We start from the raw sequence: 23,083 nt of genomic DNA on the forward strand, positions 1-23,083 counted from the left end.
GCACAAGAAACAAACGTCAAAAGAGGTCAAACACCAACATATTAGTTGCAAATAATAATAATAAAAAAAAAAGGTTTAGTCAAAACATGTGGCTACATGTTAATAGCCACAAATGGAGAAACACACTTATTGTACCAGATGGTGTAGTTTCAGCATCTACCAGCAGGGGCTTACTGGGTCATGCAAACCAGCCGAAACTTGCCAAATGGGTCATTTTTGGGTTAACTAAACTACAGTATTAACATATTTTGGAGCATAAAAGAGTAAATCCAGTCTTCTATGTCTCACAACACTTATGCCATGGCAGAAAGTCCATACAACACAGTTCTCATAGCAAAACATGTGGTTATGTGACTCACAATGGAAGTTCCTCAGGGATCACAGAAGACAGAGGGGTGAGCGATAACATTTATATCATATTTCCCCCTCACTCCAAACAATCCAATTATTACCTCTTGCTCACCACTCATAACCAGATTAGAGTGAGTTGTCATGGCAATGGAGATCTCCAATCAGCTCTCTCACATTTCCTGTCACATGGTAGATGACGATATTAAAGGGCAGCATTTATCACCAGGGGTTCTCCAAATCTCATTTGAGATTCAATCATGAGAGCAACAATAGCTTAATATTCTCCTTCATCTGGCTGTGTCCCAGAATCCTCAGGGTCACCATTAGCGGGTAGACTCTGCACATTAATGGACCTGTCATATATTATTTTTAATGAACCCATTGTCATATAATAGGGGAACTTGAGGCTAGTTATCACACTTTTTATTCTATTGAATACCATATGGGCATGTTGTCACAATGGAACCCGTAAACTGAAACAAGCAAAAGAAAAACATTGCATCCTTGATTTGACCAACAAATATCATAATTAATAAGTTGTATAGATATGCAACATATAACAGAAATAATTAAGCACGACCACATGAACGATTTTCCATCTACCTGACATTGTGTTGAATCTCTTTATTAAAAATCTCATGTGACATTGTGTGCCAGGATTTGTAGTTATATCACTGATGTTGTAATCATAACCAAACAGATATGGCATTAAACAATCCTGCGCTGTGGAAATCTCCAGCAGAGCCAGGTTTTGCCTCTTGAATCCCGTATAATCCTGCAACCTGTCTGTGTTTATGTAAGAGAGCTGAAATACCTCCCCAAATATCGTCCTCGTGAGCGCACACGGGAACCGGGCATCCCTCAGGTCGCATGGCTCAGTCATGCTGCTTCCAGGACGTAATCAGCCTCTCAGAAATGTGAAATGTGACCAGAGCCCAAACGATCCCATTTCTCATTGGGTAAAGATGGCCTGGATGTAATAGTAGATCTTTCTTGGAATCTTTTGGGACATTTGGTAGTACCATGAAGACATGGACAAACCTAGCAGTGGCAAAATTACACTGATTTCTCCTATCGGGGTTTTTAAACTTTCTGATGTGACCCTCAACAAAACTTTATGTGTAGATAAAGTTAATAGTTAGGTCTACTTACAGTTCGTGTGAACTCTAATTTCTCATATACAGTAGAGTCAGATTTAGCAGTGTGACATAATCCTGTTCATATGATCGTGCACAACAGTCAACTCCTTTATTTCACCATTGCGCAAGACAAACAATACATCAATACAGTCTGTAAAAGCAACAGCATAAGCGTGGGAGTATTTGGCTTCAAGAGAAAGTTTAGATCTCAGTAGCGATCTGTGCTGGACACCAATGGTCAAACTCACAAAACCAGAACTAGGTCAACATGATACACTTTTTTAGTTGCATGAAAAAGTATGTGAACAACAACGCAGTTTTTTATTGAATCCAATCCAGTTCACCCTTCCATCTTTTTTCATTCAATACATTTAATAGTAAGGCATGGGAATGTATTGTTTGCATGCTGTTAGTAGTGGTTCAATTGCTGTGAAAATCAGATCAAATTCATGCAGAAATCCTTTAGCCTGCAATTACAGTATATATTTTGACTTTGAGACTGTTCATTTTCTTAAGCACTGCTAACGCTCTTCTTATAATAATCCTAATGGATTCTGCTGGATTTTGAGTGCAAATATTAAACTCTGACTGAATTATTGATCAGCATGGGCTGATTCCACAAACACGCTGGTCAAACTGTCCATCACACCTCTGCCTAGATTTCATCTCCACTCAAATCAGATTTCATGAGCTATGACGCTAATGTATAATCACATTGGCTGCCATTAAATGGTGACTTGTGATTTACAAGACAAGGGTATTTCAGTTCAGTGTGCATGTAGTTGTAATGTAACAAGCTCACTCCACTTATTAAAAGCCTGTGTCTGCAAACATTGCCAGGCTATTGAGTCTGCAGACCATATTTAATCTCTAATCACTCAGCAATTTAGTGGAAAAAGCCAAATCATTTTAACACTTCAAAGTGTGCACTAAGTATGTTTTGCACTTGAAAAATCTATGTTTAAGATTAGATAAAGCAATTTTGTCCACAAAAAGCATTCTGTTTCTGCTGAAACTGCAAGTTTAATGGTGCAGTTTATAATTTCTGCATCATTAGCAACAACAAAAGGAAATATTCAGTATATGTATAAAAAATTGTTCATTTACAAACAGGTTTCCCATGTCTATTGAGCACAGCTACGCAGCACCAAAGGGGACATGGGGATGGAAAAAATATTTTTAATGCTTCTGCATTCACTGGCAAAACTTGCATTCTCTTGCAAATGTTTGTATTCATTTTAAAACTTTTGGAAACAAAAGCAAAAGTGTTGATAGAAATATATAAGATAAAAAAAACAATATGGTTCAATGCTACTTTGTGTTCTCTTGCCCAACCTTTGCGAGCAAATGCAAAACTGGTGATAAATATATATATATATATATATATATATTATCCATATCTATGTATCTATGTATCTATCTATCTATGCAAATGTTTGGTGTTTTCTTCTACAACATTTGTAAGCAAATGCAAAATAATGGAAGTAATATGTGATGGGGGGGGGGCTGACCATTTATATTTCAGTTGAATTTTAAATGACAATTTCAGTGCAATTTCAGTGCATTCAATTTCAGTACAAAACATTTGTGGGCAAATGATAAACGTTTGATGGAAATAAGATGTGAGGATTCAATGGCAATGTATTTCAGTGGTTTTTTATTCTCTTGCAAAACTTGTGCACGCATATACAAATCTGATGAACATCGTGTCCCCAAATACCATTGGTTGAGTCAATAGCTGGATTTTCATCCAAACAGGAAGTGAATCTTCGCAACTGATATTTCCCCAAAAAACTAAACAAATAGAAATTAGTGAAGCGACATATAGCCAAGTATGGTGACCCATACTCAGAATTCGTGCTCTGCATTTAACCCATCCAAAGTGCACACACACAGCAGTGAACACAAACACACCAGGAACACACACCCGGAGCAGTGGGCAGCCATTTATGCTGCAGCACCCGGGGAGCAGTTGGGGGTTCAGTGCCTTGCTCAAGGACACCTCAGTCATGGTTTTGTTGGCCTGGGACACAAAACCACAACCCTAGGGTTAGGAGTCAAACTCTCTAAACACTAGGCCACGATGTGTTTCCATAAAGATGATCAAGTAAATAATGGTGGTATTGGTAACCTAGTAACCAACAGTAAAAAAAAAAAAAAAAAAAAACATATACAAAAATCTAGGTGCCAAATTAAGCTAATTGTGTGGCCATTCCATTTTCTGTGTAATTACAGTCACCTGATTAGTGGCTGCTGTGTGCAGTTCCATAAAACTAAAACCTTCTAAATGTATATAAGCGGTTTAAAAGAGAAAAAAGAAGAGTTAGGGCAAGTCATACATTATGAAGTGAACTTTATCTTTTGTCTGCCACGGACAGAGTCATTCTCCTGGCCCACAGCGGGAAAATATGTGTCATCCTGTGTCCTGTTTTCAATGGCTCTGATTACGCATTTAACATTTAGAATGATGGCACGCACTTGATATTTCGGCCAAACCAACCCTGGCACTTCCAGCAGGGCCCTGACAGGCCCCGGGGACAATGCGTCTCATTACCCTCACTTGCCCCAGCAGGAGGCCTTCTTCCCCCCTCACAGATGGTTCAAGAACCTGGATGATGTCCACAAACTCCGGAACGACCGAGTCAGTGTCAGTTTCCGGAACTCTGGCCATCCGTCTTTTGACGTCTGCAGACTTGACAACAAACCACGCTCTTCCGCTGACACATGCATAGCGACACATGGATGCATGGCACACAAACACAACCGATGACAGACACCCTATAGATCGCAGTTGATTTTTTTTTTTTTTTTTTTTTTTTTTTTTAGATGGATGTCATGTGCGACCCTGCTTTCATGTTTAATCACATTATGTAAATGTCGTGTTTGTCGTGCCATTGTGCACATGTTCACCGGTATTAGGTTATTTTTATGCTCCATCTGTCCTCTAGAGTATCACAACAGCTGGACTTAAAACCAGACTTTCTGGGGGGAAAAAATGATATATTTTTATTTATTATTTTTTTTAAACCTGGCAATTTAAATCAGAGGCTGTATTGTGATTTTAAGAGGGACATTATCTGAACATTGATGTTTAAGGCACCCTCACTGGAGCCGTGAGCGACTTCTGGCTTTCTTAAGCGTCTGTAAGGTCTGACCTGGATCTGACCCTGCATTTCATAACTGTCAGCGAGTCTGAGCCATTGCTGGATCTGCATAAAGCTCTGTCGAAATTGCATGCTTCTAAACGTAAGCCTGCCTGACATCATTAAAATAAATGCAGGTTTTGGTGCTTCTTCATCCTAGGGATTCTTCCTAACACCTAAGCCAAATGTTAAACTTTAGCATATAAGTAGTCTCTCACATTTGTGAACAGAAAATCAAATTATGTGCTATTATTTAGGCTTATGATATTTGCCTAGAGGATGATGAACCAGGAGAAAAAATTGCATTTATTGAAATCTATGTATACATACCTGTGCACACATATATAATGCACACATACTGTATGTGTTTAAATTGTAATTTTTATAAAAAGTTTAATTACTTTATATATTTTTTCTTCGATTTCCTTAATTTATTATATATATTTTATGCATATATATTTTAAATTGTGTAATTATATAATTATACATTTTATGCAATGATATTATTATTTTTTCTAATTTATTTGTTTACACTTTATTAATTATTATACAATAAAATTGCATATTAGAATGACTTCTGAAGGATCAGGTGGCACTGAAGACCTGAGTAATTAAAAAAATTCAGCATCACGGCAATAAATTACACTTTAATATACATTATGATAGAAAACGGTTATTTTAAATTGTAACAATATCTCACAAAATGACTTACTGTAAATGATAATAATCTATATAATACATTTTAATTATTATTATTCCAATACATTATTACTTAGACATTACATTACTATATTACTTAGACATTACATTATTACATTTAACCGTGTTCTCTGAACTCCACACAAATGGATTTGAGGTGAGTGATATGATTTCTGTTCAATAATTTGGACATAATACAAACAACAACATGTATTCTGACTCCAGAAAACTGTTTGTTCTGTCTACAGCTCCAGTAGAAATCTAGTTTTTTTTCTCAGATACCTTTAAGAAAATGTAGTGTAAATGGAGATGACAAGAGATTTACTGAGGAGTAAAGAAGGAGAGGAAAAAGAAGAAAAGAATGCAGAGCGAGGGAGAAAGTGATGCGTGATGGGTCGCCAGGAGAAATGGGTAAATGCTTAACCCACAAATGTGAAGCCTGAATCTGTTCAGAGCGTTTTTGGCTGGTCTGTGAAGGAAGCAGAAGGAAGGTTTGGAAGCAGGCAGCCAAAGAGAAGCTTTCTGAACGAGGGGAGCAGATGCAGTTACAGCATTAGAAGTAATATTGAGAGGGAAAGTTATCTGGGGCAGCAGTACCCACTGCTGGAACAGAAGAACCACAAAAGTCTTCTATTTCTCACAACGCAAGAGAGCGAGAGAGACTACAAACAACACCAGCAAACAGAGAATGAGAGATGGACAGAGAAAAAGAAAGAGGCACAGATGGTTGCTGAAACGTGTGAATGCTCCAGTTTAGGATGTCATCATTATTACGTGTCAATGAGAAATGCCAGAATTGAAATTATGGCACCTGCTCATTTCTTCAGCACAACTGCCCCGCAGGCATAAAACATTTCAACAGCTTTGCATTTTGGTGGCAGTCATCGTAGTACAGTAACGCTGCAGAACAGTTTTAAAACATTCTGTTTTTAAAGCCTTCTAAACTAAAACATGTGCTTCACTGTTATGAAGTGAAAATATCATAATACATCCAGGTCATATTAGAACATTATTGCTGTCAACTGAAAAAAAAAGAAGAAAAAACTAAAGCTTTCGCTAATTGAAATAGATGAAACAAAACTAAATATAAATAACAAAAACAATTAACTAAAATAAAAGTTTAAGCATAAAATTACTGAAATATAGATAAATTAATGCTATTTTAATAGAATGCTATAAACTGAAGTATATTAAAAATAGTAATAAAATGATAAAAGCATATAAGTATATAAGAAAATATAAAAAATAAAAGCTAATTCAAAATATAAATAAATGATATAAAGGTATATAAATAATACTAACATAGAGTACTAGAAATAATAAACAAAAAAAATGTTTACGTAATAATAAAATTTATTTATTACTTTTAAAAAAACTTAAAGCACATGTAATATAAAAAGTTAAAGTTGAGGTACTAAGATAAAAGTAAAGTAAACATAAATGAAAACTTTTTTAAAAGTAATTTTTATTTCTAATTAAGTACATTAGAATAATCCATAAGACCTAAAATGTACATAAGACATAATTAATAAACGCTAGTAGTGTAATACGAAAATTACATACAAAAAAGTGTCAAAATAAAAAAATATTAAACTATACCTAATAATATATTTGTGCAGAATAATATAATCATTATTACAGTAACAATGCATTTACTGTACATATAAAATTATTTCAAAACATTATTACGACCATTCAGCAACTTAAAATAAATGTGTATTAGCAACATTGTTGAGCTTGCTGGGCGTTTCTCAGTTTACCTCAAAGGACCTTTTGCAGGAGCACTCATCATGTTCATCTTCACTGGCTGATCTCCACTCATGTGGCTGAAATGTGACAGATACATAGATCCAGCTGGCAGAGTTTGAGGATTTGATAACAGAGCAATCATCAACTACAAATCAAAAGCAAAATGCTGACCACTGTTAACCTAAATACATGGTGTTTTTGTATAGGCTACTTCTGCTGCTTTGATGTTAAATACTAAGGTGTTCTGAGTGGCTGTTTTTTATATCACACCATTCTCAATATGCTGCATTATTTCAGGTGAGTATGTTTTGAAGGAAAGCTGTTATTGGTCAGTGGAAACCCTCCATCTTTGCTGCGGTCAGTGACGTGTGAGATCAACGGTTGTAGTTTCACAGATGTTAGTGGCGCTTTCCCATCGCATCTGTCTGTTTTGGATTCCTTGAGGCCCCGTGCAAACTGAAACCTCATCAGAAGGCTGTGGCCGTACCCTACTGCTCTGCGTTTTTTTTTTTTTTTATCGCATTTGCCTCTAAGTAGAAAATCATTGATCTGCGACATTTAATCTGATTTTCTTTTCTTTTTCGGCTTTGATGTGCGTGTTCAAACTGAGATGGAGATGGGCTTGTTTTGCACTCTTGTTTTCGGACCGTTCCCTGTGTGAGAGGAACACACACTTTGCACTTTTGTAAGAGTGTTAATAAATTGTGCCAAGCAAATGATAAATGTAACACATAAGCAAAAGTCTGTGCTGTTCATGTTCTGGATGATTTAGTCAGAGTAGGCTGACTGTTGGAACTGGAAACAAACAAACAAACAAACAGCTGGGAATAGTTTTATGTATATAAAAAGTGAGCAAATGTTTTTTTATACAGTAAGAGATCATGCGAGACGCCCTCTAGTGGACATGAACGGTACACTGCATGGCATTACTAGATGGAAAGACTAGAACAAAGAATAAATCTAAACATTATGTATTTATTTGATTATTTACTAAATATTACTAAACTGTTTTACTGTAATTAAAATCAACATTAATACAAACAAATATATTTAAATTAATTTTAATAAAAAAGAACAAAGAACAAAGGCTAAACCAAATTGTAATGTTATAAGTAAACGTGTGTTATACAGTTTATTATATATAGTAAATAAAATGTTATACACACACACACACATTAAATATATTATTATATTAAGTATATTTATTAATTGATATTATATAATCAATTTCATTAATATTAATTATGTGATGTTAATTCATTATTATCAATTCTGTGTGTTAAATCAACAAAAGAACAAACAAATCTTAACAGTATGTATTCATTTGTAAATTTGTATGTACTGTAGGCTATGTTGAGACATTCTGAAACATTTAGTACATATGTTGATAGACATAAAAAAATATATATATATATATATAAATGCACATGTATTGTTTAAGTTATTATTATTGTTATAGTACGGTATCTGTTTATTTACTCCAGTCTGGTGTTGGGTTTCTGATCTAGGATTCCGTGACGTTGCTCTCCGTGGGTTCTCCGCTGAGGTGGGATTGAGAGCGGAGCGCAGCGCGCATGCGCAGAGGAGAGAGGTATGGTTGAAAACTCGCAGTCCATCGCGCTGAGCAGAAGAGGAGCAGCACAACTAAATGTGACTTATCTGAGCAGCATCATCACATCTGCGCCTCCGGGAGACAAAGAAGAGACGAACTCTGAAGGAGCAAACAACGCGATCAGAGCCTCCCGGAGTGATGTGATATCATCATTATTATTATCTCTCTCGACGTGACGACTGTTTGTCTGCCTCTAATGTTTCCAACCCACTGAGACCAGGGGGATTTATTCCTTCTTTTGTTCTTTGCTTTTTTTAGTGACTATAAATAAAAGCAGCCAAAACGAATAAATACGGGTCATTATGGTTTTGTTAACACTGCATACTAGAAGAGGGTTGAATTGCTTGTGCGCGCAGTTCTTGCTGTGGATTTTATGTGCTGTGGACGGTGAGGAGCAGCAATTCAGTGTGGAGGTAAGAGATCCACAGAAGAGATGATGTTGATGTCCTTCACAGCTCTATAACAAACCCCGCGCTGGATTGAGCCTTTTTGCATGCAATCTACTAATGCAGTCCACCGATTCAAGCTTTGCACGTTCTGTAGGCTATAACACGCCAAATTAAAGTTTATTAAATGACAACAATGCAGATGAATGGCTTGCATTGTTATTTCTGAGACTTGTTAGTGAATGTTCACCTTTTACATTAATATATTAACTTATTAATAAAATCAATGCTAATGCATCACACAGTCGAAATGTGCGTTGAAGTTACAGTGCAGTTGCTTTGTAAATAAAAAGCAGCATGCAGCATGTGTTGTGAAGCAAATACACTTCTGTTAGTGTTAACACTATTGTAATGCATTTGTAATGCATTGTTGTATGCATAACATGATGTTGCTACTTCAGTCTATAGCTAATTGGTTCAGAAACACAGTGAAGTGCTTATGTATGTGCACAATAAGTGTTTAGTCCATACCCTTCCATTATTCCGCTCCAAAAGCTTCTCTTTTCCTGTTTTAGACACACACACACACACACTTACACACAGGTTTGTTCTTTTGGCACAATCTGATTCACCAAAGGGTGGAATAAATCAACTCGACATGACCTGATATCCGTCCAGTAACCAAAGAAGTCAACCTGTCATTACAGCCTAAATATTGTAAGGGTAAACATGCTGTTATAGTTCAGCTTTTCATTTTTATTAGAAATGCAGCGGCATTTCATGCAAAGCAGCAAAGAAAGCTTTTGCCTTCGAAACGGGCCAACTTTATAAAAGTCCGCTGTGAATTTACAGTCGGTCAGAAGTTATGCTCAAATGAGACAGCTGTTTGTGTTGTTTGGAATAGTGGAGTGTGTTCAGGACAAAGTTTTTCTCCTCAAGCGCTGGACGCTGTTGCAGAGGCAGACCGCCTGTTTATGAGCTTGACAGTTGTGTCAGATGGCCCAAGGAGCCTAAAATCTGCGGTAAAGCAAACAATAGCTTGAGACGCCCTAAATTTTCATCCTGACAACCGTTATTCTTTCTGTCTCTCGGAACACTGCTATTTTAGACCCATTGAGATTAGAGGCTTTCTCAGGACAGCAGCAATTCAATAACATTTTACAGTACTATGTACTTAAAAGTCCCCAGTCACTGTGTATTTAAGCATCCCATTGTATAAATTAGTGAGAGGCAAAGCGGAATACAGACTATATGAATCAGATCAGCTTGATACAAACTTCTTCACTGGACTGATCTGGATTTCTATTTAGAAGAAAGCACCAGTTGCATCAGTGGTTCCAAGCAGAAGCTTTTCAATTCATGGAAACTTTCCATTGCACAGGTTCTTTAGATTAATCTTCAGAATAAAGTTTCCAAAAGAGGGTTTTTGAAGAACCACTTTAGGTTCCCCAACCTTTTAGTGAACAATTCTTAAAAGAAACTAAAGTACTAAAAGAATCTAAAGAACCTTCTTTTCCACTATAAAGATAGGTTCCATGAATTGATGCCAATAAAGAACATTTATTTTCGAGATTATACACTCTTTAAAATAAAGGTTCCAAAAAATAGGGAATAGTTTTAGTTGAGCATTTCAACAATCTGAAGAATATTTTTCACTATAAAGAACCAGTGTGCAATGGAAAGCGTCCATCGGTTCTTCATGACACCACAGATGCTGATAAGGAGTCTTTATTTCTAAGAGTGAAAGAAAACCCAAAAGGGTTCTTCTATGGCACTGTTGCAAAAACACTCTTTTTGGAATCTTTAATTTCAAAGAGTGAAACGGATCATTTATTCAAAAATGAAAATGTAGTCTTCATTTACTCACTAAAACCAATAGACCGTACACAGAATGTGTACCTACAATGAAAGCCAATGGGTTCCAATGTTTTTTGGGACCTCAACATTCTTCAAAATATCATAGTCATAAAAAAAATAAAAAAGGCTCTTTATTGGCATTGATGAAGAACTTTTAACATCCATGGAACCTTTCCATAGGATCTTTATAGAGGGAAAAGTTTCTTTAGGTCAACAAAAACTTCTGTATTATGAAAAACTTCTATGGCATTGCTGCAAAAACCATCTATTTTTTTTAAGAATGCAGGTTTGGAATGACATGAGGGCATATAAAGGATGACAGAACTTTCATTTTAATTGAACTGTCCCTTTAAGAAAGCCTTGTGTGAATCAAACATTCAATCTGCTGGCGTAAAAAAGCATCAAGGAGACAGACAGAATGCATTTTCCACTTGTCCGGGGTTATAAAAGGACACTGATGTAAAACACTGAAGTTCATTGGTGCGGTTTGGCTTACATGTTCTGCTGGTGTGGCAGTGGCAGAGGGTTATATTGGTAGCTTCCTGTGCACACAGATACATTGGCTTTTAGAGGGTAAGATAAGTCTCTGTCTTTCTAAATGGCGCATCTGTAGTTTAACCTAAATCCGTCCAGGTTTTGACATTTTGTCTCTGTCTCTGTCTCTGTTGGACTGAGGTCAGGAGCTGATTGGTCACTGGGCCACAGCATCACCTCAATTTCCTGCCTTCCTTGCAGTTCTACATGTTTTACCAGAGTCATTAACACATGTGTTATGGTTCAATATCTATTCGAATGTATAATGTACACACTCTCAGTACAGTAGACAAGGTCTTTCCCTCTCTTTCTTGCTTTCTGTCTCCGTGTGTATGTGTGTGTTTTGGAGAGAGACATTATTAATAGTGTGTGACAGACAGACAAAAGAGGGATTTAACCAGTGTGCAGCGAAGGCAGTGAGGTGTGTTATAAAAGAAACCATTGACAAACTATTTGGTCTTTCAGAAAGCCAAATTATTAAGAGCTGACAATGGACATGTAATCTTTTCTTGGCAGTCCGCGCGCTCTCCCATACGTATAGCTCTCTGGAGGTCTTTACGAGGCTTTCAGTTGAAGAATGGCCTCCCAGAACCAGCCGAGGAATTATCTCCCGGGAACACAGCTGATTTATTTTTTAATTAAAAAGTACGATTTATTAAATGGGGAAAAAAAAGTTGTATTCATATAAATCATTTGGATTATGGAGGAGTTATTCCGTTCATTGTATAGATTTAAGTCGTCACGTCTTGCGAAAACGCACGCATCAAGCTGTAAAATAGAGCCGGAGCTGTCAGTCAGAAAAACGTCATGTGAACAGATAAAGCTCTGTCACATCGCTCCAACAAAGGCATATTCTCTCCAGAATGACATGTTTGGATGATGTTTGTCACTTCGTATAACATGATGTGTGTGCGCGCAAATAGGAGTCAGATGGAGTTCACCCTCCATCTTTCTGTTGCAGTTTCTGTCATTTTGCTAATCTTTCATTAAGCAAGACTAGATGTTATTTTTACCACCATGGCTACAGTGATTCACCCCCAAAATACACACTGGATGATGTAACTGACGAATCCATTATATTGTAATATATCTACTTCTCGCATTTGCTCCGAACTAACTCAAAATGACCTTCTTTTAGACAAAATAGGTGAGTTAAAATATATTTGAATACAGAATTAAAATACAGTAAAATATAATATAAAATAACAGTTTTTATAATAAAAATCTGTATATAAATACTAAGCTTTCAGTACAAATATATCACATACCATAAACTGCTATATTTATTTGACTAATCATTTTATTATGCTGAGAATAATAGAACTATGCTGAGACTTCCATGAACATTTTTGAGTGATGATGCAGTGAATCAGAGCTGAATTGATTCATATAAATGGACAGTTTGAACTGATTCGTGTATATGAATTGAACTAATTCTAATTTGAAAATTCAAAGACGCTACTAAAGCTGTCATGTTTGAGAATGATAGAATGAAGAATCATCATCTTAAATATGTCATAAATGTCATAAATATTTAATATATTACCCAGCCCTAATTGAATTCCAGCATTTGAAGTGGAAAAATTCGATGCAGAGACATCCATGGACACTTTTGAGCAATGATGCAAACGAATCGTTGAATTAGAGTTGAACTGATTCATATAAATGGACAGTTTGAACTGATACAGACACACTGAACCAACTCTAAATGCTGCTTTGATAAAATAAAGAATGTTTGTAAGACAAGGAAGGATCATCATCTCAAATATTTCATAACTGTTCATTATATTGCCCAGCCCTAAAATTAAAGTAGTATTTAGGGGTTGATCAAATCGATTTAAATAGACCATATACTGATTCATGTAAATTTGAAAATTTATATATATATATATTTAAAATCAAAAACACTGTTTAAAAGCTTGCACAGCTATGAGTAGTGAAGGATCGTCATCTCAGATATTTAAAAAATATTTAAAATATCCCCCAGCCCTAATTGTATGCCAGTGTTTTGGGTTGAACAGGTCATATTAGGCCTATATCTAGCTAATCTGTTCTGAGTATCAGGTGCAAAATCACATTATTAAGAGCCAGGCTTTGGGTTTTGTCACACTTGCACATATAATACACATATTCTCTCGCACTCTGCACTCAACACATCACACAGCTTCAAAGAGAATACACAATGTGCAACCCATCCCATAAGCCCTTCACTTTAATTTTATATGTGTACTAGAGTCAGTGAGGTTGCGTCCTGCTGAGCACAGAGTGCGTGACGGCCCAACTGAATGGGTTTAGTTCTGTCTTTCTCACCGGCCGACAGATTCCATCACAAGAACCCTTTGAATAATGGAGTCATTTGACAAGGTCGGTTTTGTTCCTGAGTACAACATGAAAGTCTCTTTTGAAGGCTCGTGAATGAACAGAAGCTCAAATGTTTATTAGATCGTTCCCTTCATAGTGTGTTTATGCTTTTGCAGTGTTTCTGAGTGCCACTTTCTGTCTTGAGGCCTAGAGAGGACATGAGTAGATTGTTGACATTTTCTCAGCTCTTAATTGTTAACGGTTGTTGCATTTGTGCAACATCATCCTGTGAGTTTGTATGCATGTGCAAGCATCAATGCATGCATGCATTCTGTTCGTACATTGTGTCATCGTGTGCATTTCCAGGCAAGATCGTAGTGCTCTGTGCTTCATGTAGCATGTTGTGTTCACACATGGTCTCTCTGATGTCAGTTTGGCTCTATACGGCGAGCAGATTTTCGACGTGGAGGGGACTACACATCCGTCTGTTTATCTGTCCTGCGAGAAGCGAGCGCACCAGCACAACCCAAACACTTGGTTCTGTCTGAATGCAATGTCTATTTCTAGCTTTCTTACTCCCCGGACGTTATTTTCTTTCTTTTTTCCTTGGCGTAATGTTAGTGTGCTGAAAGAGACTGTTGCTCGTCAATTTTTAATGGCACGGGTGACTGCTGGTGTTGAACAGACGCACATGACACTATGAGCTCTCTTGAGATCTTTGGGGTTTTCTATTGACACTGTAGGGACCTGGAAAAATGTCCTTGCAGCTCAATCCAGTGATGACTAGACATAGCATAGACACTAACTATACAGTTTTAAAATGCATATATATATATATATATATATATATATATATATATATATATATATATATATATATATATATATATATATATATATATATATACAAACTGCGTTTTTATAGTAACATAAAATGATGTCATCTATTTGTTTTGTTTTTTTCTTCTATTTGAAATGTGACGAATTAAATAGAAGGATTGAGTTAATATCTAATCCATGTTTCATTATTCATTTAAGAAGTCATGAGATAAAGACTGATTAAAATGCAAAATGGTGCAACTCATTAAACACTTTAGGATACCATAAGATGTGCTTCACATACTATAAAATACTAGGCTGTATACAAGTACATACTGAGCAATATGCATTATGCTAGTACTCTATTCTGAACATGTACTGTAGCAACAGACACAAAGCTCTTTATGGAGGAAATGTACTGTGAATGAATGAAAATGTTTTGTTTGGAACTGGGTTAAAAACGTGCTAGATCCGTGCTAGGACTGTGACATTCTCTGACATTTGGCCAAAACAGTCGGCAGCGGTTGATGGAGGGCATGAGACGGAGAGGTAGCCATGGAGATCTCATGTGCGATATGACGCTTTGGTATGTGTCCGGATGAATAATTTAGTGCATGTGAAAACCGATACCAGAGAGCGATAGCCTTTACCCACACACACTTACACTCACTTAAGCACAGGTGACGCAAGAGATCCCATGTGTCTGGTGTCGCAGCTCAGCTAAAACAGACATCATTTAAGTGCCATTGTGTGAAAAGGTCATTTTTTTTATATAAGCTAAACAATGTGCTTAGACGCACACACACACACACGCACACATTATATACAGAGAGACAGAAAAACAGTTATGGCAATTCAAATTGCATGCAGGGATGATTAAATCACACATAAAATTGATGTAGCATTAGTGATGTAAAGCCCATACAATGATCAAGTATTAATCTGTAAAAGGTCTGAGTTCTAGCCTCACTTGGAATTACATTTTTTAAATTTAATTTAACTAAAATAGTGACTGTTTTCACACAGGTCTCCCTGAACACACCCCTTGTCTGTCATTGGTCAGACAAAAATAGCCCCGCCGAAACTCACGCTATTGGTTGAGCAAGTGTTGCTGTTGCTTGGCAGGTCTGGATTCTCAAACAAACTGTTTTGAAAGAACCACGGAGCCAAAAACACATATTTCACTTCTAAAGATGAACAAAGGATTTTACAGGATGGAATTAGAAGTATTTTGACTAGGCAAGCTCAAAATCACTTATTTATCTGTGATCTATACTCCATCTGTACATGTTGCCATGGTCACATCTTCTCTCTGAGGGTGGTTCATTGCTAATGAAGCATTCGGACGGCCTTTAGGGTTCAGCTTTGATGTTTCTATGAGGCTAATTAGGCCTCGTTTGGCTTATTAGCTAGTGATCCATGAAGCACATCAGCTCTGAAAGTTCAGTGGCGTGGTTCTGCAAACAGACTATGGCGTCAGGTCCACTCCGGCCTAAATCATATTGTATGATGTTGGTTGACCTTTTTGCAGCTCAGCAATGGCTATGTTCCAGTGTTATTTTTATAGTTTTATAACTAAAAATAAAACTATTAAAAATGAAATGTTTTGGCAAAATGCCAAATATACATAGATTATATACATTCTTTGAATATACATATTATATATATATATATATATATATATATATATATATATATATATATATATATATATATATATATATATATATATATATATAAAATAAATAAATTAAATTAAATTAAAATAATAATAATGGCACAAAAGGACATAAAAAAGACTAAAACAAAATAAAAATAAAAAATATGAATCCTTATTTAAAATACTAATAAATTCTGTAATAATACATACATAATTCACAAATAGCACTATTATGCTCAAGAATACTAGCATATATGTTATGTACTATTAAAAAAACTTTCTGCGCACTCTGACAAAATAAAACATTGTGAAGCAATGTATTATCACGTATATAATATTTCATTATATTACATTTCCTAATGACCAATACTTTTGAGGCTTAGTGTGCAATACTACAAAATAGGAATTTCAGGCATCATTTTCGTGAATGTTATTCATATGGTATTTATGGCTCATGTGATTGGCTCATGAAAAATATACCAAAGAACAGTTCACTTCTAGATATGTAACTACCAATGAGATTAACAAAAATGCTAATGGATATCTTTCTCATTGACAAGTTTGCTATTTGGAACACATCCATAATCAAACATGAATGACAAAAATCAAGATACATTAACAAAAAAAACAACAGTAAGCAAACAGTTTTCAGCAAAAAATAATAATAAACAATGAATAAACAAGTTGGTAGACTAAATGGTAAAATATCTGGGTTTATAACTTAAAGCTTGTAGCCCAAAGTTTCTTTCAGCAAGACACTTGAGTGGAAAAAGTACAGTAAAGTGCTTTTGACAACAGCATCTGCCAAGTAAATAAATGTCAGTCTCACCAAAATACACCTGTAGGCCCAAAGCTCTGTTCATTTGACACGCGGTCCACATCCAAGGAGCCAACGTACAGTATCTTGTATCCTGGTTGTGTATGGAATTACATTTGTTTCAATAATAATGAACGAAACTTTATAAAACTGAACGTAACTTTTTCAGAAACTATCCAAAATATGCCATTTCAAAAGAAGAAAAATGTCACAAAAGAAGTGTTTCTTTGGTTGCCAGGGCAAGACAACCCTGCACAGATTACCAGAAGAAAAAAAAAACAGCATTAAGGGACCAGTGGATGGAGTTTATTTTTAACGAGCATCAACGGAGTTGTGCAAGTGTTTGTGTTTGTTCCCTGCATTTCGAAGATGCTTGTTTTACAAACAAGGCCCAGTTTGACGCCGGATTTGCACATCGTTTATTTCTTAAGGATAATGCAGTCCCAACGAAAAAGGGTCACGATCGTGTGTTGGAACCGCAGGCGGTGAGTAAAACTGCTTCAAATATCTCTGTGTTGTTAACTTAGCTATCGGCGCGTAAGCACATCAAGTAAACAACATGCGATATTGTCATCAAACTGCACTTTCCACATGTACAGCTAAAAAAAAAAAAAAAAAAAAGACGACAAAGTGGAACTTAGTCATTTTCCAAAACCGCTAAGCAAATAAATACAGTTTCAGTACATACCACATAGAGACGTTGTTGCTGATGCTGCTCTTGTTAAATTTCAGCCTCTGGATCTGATTCTGGATCATAAATATACGCTGAATCTGACTGTTAGCCATGGTTTGTTTTTCCTCACGGTAAAGTCACAGCTTCTAAACGCTCTCAACGGAAAAGCCTACTCGCGCTTGTGATTCTTTAGCTCCGCCCACACGTCACGCCTCCAGCCGGTCGTGTTTTTCCGGGAAAAATCGCTACAGACTATCTTTCTCTTATGAATATAATAAAACTAAAGACTTTTTGGAGTTATGAAGGATGCAGTACTACTCTATAGGTACTCAAGATTAACAGGATATCGAGTGAAAGCGAGCATTTCACCCCCCCTTTAAAGCTGCACCACACATGCCAAGTTTTCCCAAATCCAAATGCACCTCAGATCACTCTCTCTCCCTCTAGAGGTCCCCTGGGGTATCTTCAATCCTCACAAAACCCCTCACACTAACGATGACTATATACAGCCAAATGTACAAGTCATACACTGAATAATCCATAGCTCAGAGGAGACCTTTTCTGAATATTTCTCTACTTACATAACACACATGTATCTGTCTTCACTGTATTAAATGTGTTTCTGCTCTGATATAAAGTGATTGACAGAGAGGTGTTAGAAAACATTGACCTGCTGTGTGGAGCTCAGCTGTCTATCATCAGCAGATAAAAGAGGGTAGATAACACTGGAAAGCTGGAAGAAGAAATGAGTTTAGACACCAGGGAACACGAAGATGAACCTAAAGTGCCAAACGCCTCGGATTATCCTTCTTTTTATCGTCATTTCCACTGTTTTGTGTTCCTCTCTAATTATATTTGAATGTTTGGATGCCAGCTAACATATTATACATTTTGTACTGAGGCATGAGAGTGGTTCAGTTCATCTCAGGACAACAGAAAAGCAGATGGCTCTCAAGAGGATAAAATAAGAATGCAAAAGTAATTCTGTCAAAATGTGTAAATAAATTAAATTAAATTAAACTTTAAACATGTATTATTATATTATAATATTGCACAATTTCTCTTGTCTCTATAAACAGTTTATAGAAAGCAGAATGCAAAAATAATTGTCAAAATCTGTAAAATAAATACATTTAATTATATTTAATGGCATTAAATTAAACTTTTAACATGAACGTATTATTTATATTATTATTAACAATAATACTCAATTTACTCTAAACCTGTCTGTGGACACTACTAGGGTTGGGAACATATTATCTACCCAAATTAGCTACAGTATTTAGCTATTTATATACTGTAGCTATTTAGCCATTAAAGTCCTGTGGTTTGTAATTTCTGCTTCACTACTGGAACTAAACATAATTGCAAGAAATGATGATTTCAACAAAGTTTGGACAAAAAAATAGTCCCACAATACTGGTTAAGTCAATTATGTTATGGCTAAACCAGTCAGGCCTTTCAAACAAAATTATTTAGATCTCATTAGTGGCAGAGAAATGGCACACTTCACTTTTAAGTTTACTGGTTTAAATAGTACAGCGTGTCTAAAACGTTTGCCAGTACTTAACACAATAATGCACCATACCTCCCACAGATTAAGTTGAGCTTCACTGTGTTTGTTTATACTTACGTTTTTTGCCAGGATTTTTGGTGTTTTGCAACCTTTTGGTTTTGAAACAAAGTTTGAGAATAGTTTGTCATTCTTCTTTCTGGAAAAAAGGTCCCTCAGCACCCTAAACAAACAGAGGAACATGAAGCGTTGGGCGTAAATGCTGGGCAGCAATAACTGTGTTGAGTTGTGCAATCGAATTATAGCACCTCTGCACAATGCCGCCTACAAAAACGTGACATATTTGCTGTTCTGGTTTGGTTTCCTCACTCACTTCAGGTCTGTGCATTATGCAACACCTCATCACATATGTGTCTGTAAACCCAAACCACCATAGATCCCCTTGGATCCAGTTACAACATCAAATTAGGTTACGGTTTTTATTCATGAATTCTGACTTTCAGTGCCAAATGCCTGTGCCAGTTAAAAGCATGATTCCTGTGCAGAGGAAAACATCTGAAGATAACAGATCGCTGTTTAGCTAACAGCATGCTGTGACTGAATGCAAATACGGGATATTTTAGCACAGCGTTACACTGCCCTGACCAGGCGTGCCATTGGTCGGGCTGAAGGTCAACCAGTAAAAATTCTGTTAAGAAATTCTACATTAAATTGCCTAGTTGGCAGGTCAGAATGTGTTATGCATATTTTAGTTTACCCTAGATGAGATATTGCTCTTTCATAGCTCAATAATTTTATTAAGTTTTGGAATAAAAATATGATTAAACCTAACTTAAAAAACTTAAGATATGTTGTTTTGGAAACTAACCTAAAATGAACAATTCGAACTTGAAGTACCAAAATTACTAAAACTAAAACCAAAATAAATATTGCTATAAATATAGAAGAAATAAAAAATAACTTAGATGACAAAAACAAACAAACAAAAAAACTAAAATGTAAAATGCTAAATACTTAAATGTAAATCAAACCTAAATTGAAAACGTATATAAAAATCTAATTAAAATATTAAATAGAAATATAATTATGAATGAAAAAATTCTACATATTAATTGAAGAACTTAAATGTACAAAAATCTAAGATATGTTCCTTTGGAAAACTAAGATAAATAATTTGATTTTGAAGTACCACAATTTAAAAAAAAAAAAAATTTTTTTTTATATAGAAATATGACAAATAATAATAATAATAAATAACCACGAAAGAAAATGCATAGAAATTACTCAAATGTAAACTAAAACTAAGATAAAAACATATTAAAAGTCTAATTTATATAATTTAATTATTTAAAAAACATCTAAATATTAGATGAAAATGTTCAAGCTAACCTGAAATAAATAATTTAAAGCTGAAATATTAAAATTACTAAAACTAAAATGTCTAATAACTAAAATTATATAAATACAAAGATGCCAAAAGAACATAACAAAATCACTAAAACATATATAAAAATATAATAAACTCGTACTATTTTTTATTACGTACAAATAAAGAATATAATTTATATAAATATATTTAATATATATATATATATATATATGTGTGTGTGTGTGTGTGTGTGTGTGTGTGTTTGTGTGTAAATAAAATATAAATAAATACTATAATAGTTTAGAAATACTACTAAAATAACATTGACTTGGCTCTTCAAAATCTGAGCAAGAAGAGACACATTTGGGCTTTTTCTTTCATATGGGTATCACATGTGTGTATTCACACCACAACTAATTATCCTTGTTATCCTTCACACATAAAACAGCCTAAGTGAATCAAGTCCTCTGATCACTGTGTGTGAGAGAGTGTAACAGAGATATATTCATGTGACCTGTTATATATTACCTCTGGAGTCTAAGGGTATTTTTGGGGCCTGGAGAAGTTTTGTCATGCCCTGACATTTGTGTTTTTTTCAGTTTCTTATACACATCTAAATGGCTAAAGTCTAGTCTCCCTGTAATCAGCACAAACTGGGCTATAATAATATGTGAGCTGCATGTATGTACATGATTGTGTTTTTGAGAAAAATAAATGTTATGCGTGGTTAGTGAAAAACTAAAAATGTTAAATCACTTGAATAAGGCCATAAAACACATACAGAACATTGGTTCCCGGGACTTTTGAGAACTGGAGCTTGTAGCCTAGAATTTTTCTTTCTAAATTATGTGAAAATCATCTTGTTTACTCACTCACAGAAAACAATATGTTGATTTAAATTTTATAAGACACTTTTTGTTGGTAAAAGTCATATGCGAGTAGACGTAACTATCATGAATATCATTGTGATTTACACCTGAGCAGACAAAGGCCTGCATAATGAGCTGCATAATGAGCCTCTCATTCAACTGTGCCACTGTGAGGGAGGACTTACAAGAAAGAATGTGAGGACAAAAACATTTATTGTTATTACTATCATTATTATTATTATTAATGCTGAAAAGAGCTGAGAATATTTTTTCAGTTTGTTTGGGGGGATAAATTGAAAGAACAGCATTGTTTGTTACATTTATTACAGTTACATTTATTTGTTACATTTATATTATTTACATCAAGCTTTTGAATGGTATATTGTTATTGAAACTTCATAATGTTTCCCTTGATTATACATTTAGTCAGGAATTATAGTTTGGAAAAAGTCTTTGGACTAGTAAAATGTTTGCACGTTATGTGAATACTAGCAAAAGTATATAAATAAATAAAAAGAGACTTACTCGTGTTTATGATCTCTGCTGAATAAAGTGCTTCATTCTTTTTTTCTGAAGAAATCCAAATCTCAAATACTCAACCACATCACATCTTTTTGGGGTGAATTATGTCTTATTCCTCTCATCACGAAGCAAACAGTAAAATAATTTTTAAAACTTGAAGAACAGTCTCGCTGCATTGTCTTCTGTTGTGTAGGCGTATTCAAGCCGCGCGCTTCAGTGTGGGGGGTGTGGTCACATTAGAAGATAATGAAGGGAGACGTGAAAAACGGACATCGCATTGTTTTCATATGGATTACTTTATCACAGAATATCTGTTTTTGGCAGCACTTGTTTAGTTTAAAGTAGACATGTCAAGCTTTCTATAGATATCTCTCTCATGTTTCTTCGTTGAGTATTCACGGAGTTACAGTTCATTTTAATGACGTGTTTGTACATGAAGATCAGCGCAGACAAAGGCTGCAGACAGCACACCTAATTTGTTATCTTTATTTTATAAATGTACAAAGTTCTGTTGTTATTATGTCTGTAAACAAAAAAAGTAGACCCTTTACAGATTTGATTTGTGTATTGCGCTTATCTGTACGATTAAAACTGAAAGTATAATTAAAGTTCTTTTCGGGGTTATCAGGAGAAAATGCCTCATAATGCGTATACGCGTTAATCGACTCCAGAGGGTTAAGCTTCCTGTCATGTAGGCCTATCTCACAGACCAACCTCAATTTAGTCTTTAATTGGGTTTGATTAACACGAAACATTCCTGGTAAAAAAAAAAAAAAAAAAACAGATCTTTAGGGACATTTGTTTGGTCTAAGATTGTTTGCGAGGAAAGTTATTCTAGGACAAATATAGGAACATGTCATACTTGGGTAAATCGTGTTATGTGTTTTAGATGAGTATGACATCAAATAAATTTTGCAAGCTGCAGGACCTTCAAAAAAAAAAAAAAAAAAACAGAATCTCCCATAGAAATATCTAGCTCATATTTCACCACAGAACAGAAATTTTCTTTAGCACACAAAAAAATATATACTTTGCATAGATATCATCCTCAGCAATAAAAAAGAAAAAGT

At 35.2% G+C, this 23,083-nt stretch overlaps 2 protein-coding genes across 3 annotated transcripts in view; both read left to right on the forward strand.

Moving 5' to 3' along the window:
• cubn (cubilin (intrinsic factor-cobalamin receptor)) overlaps positions 1–23,083 on the forward strand; it is a 226,603-nt gene that overhangs the window by 167,741 nt on the left and 35,779 nt on the right. The gene's annotated exons all lie outside the window — the stretch shown is intronic.
• Positions 8,662–23,083, forward strand: part of LOC128013644 (matrix metalloproteinase-16-like) — a 58,910-nt gene continuing 44,488 nt past the window's right edge. Inside the window, exon 1 of one of the 2 annotated variants that reach the window (XM_052596764.1) lies at positions 8,662–9,106. In XM_052596764.1, the coding sequence (XP_052452724.1) occupies positions 8,996–9,106 (111 nt within the window). In that variant the 5' untranslated portion in view covers positions 8,662–8,995. The remainder of the gene's footprint in view (positions 9,107–23,083) is intronic. The other variant, XM_052596763.1, reaches the window with a different exon arrangement.

Source organism: Carassius gibelio, chromosome B24, assembly GCF_023724105.1.
Source record: "Carassius gibelio isolate Cgi1373 ecotype wild population from Czech Republic chromosome B24, carGib1.2-hapl.c, whole genome shotgun sequence".
In the NCBI taxonomy this organism is placed as follows: Eukaryota; Metazoa; Chordata; class Actinopteri; order Cypriniformes; family Cyprinidae; genus Carassius; species Carassius gibelio.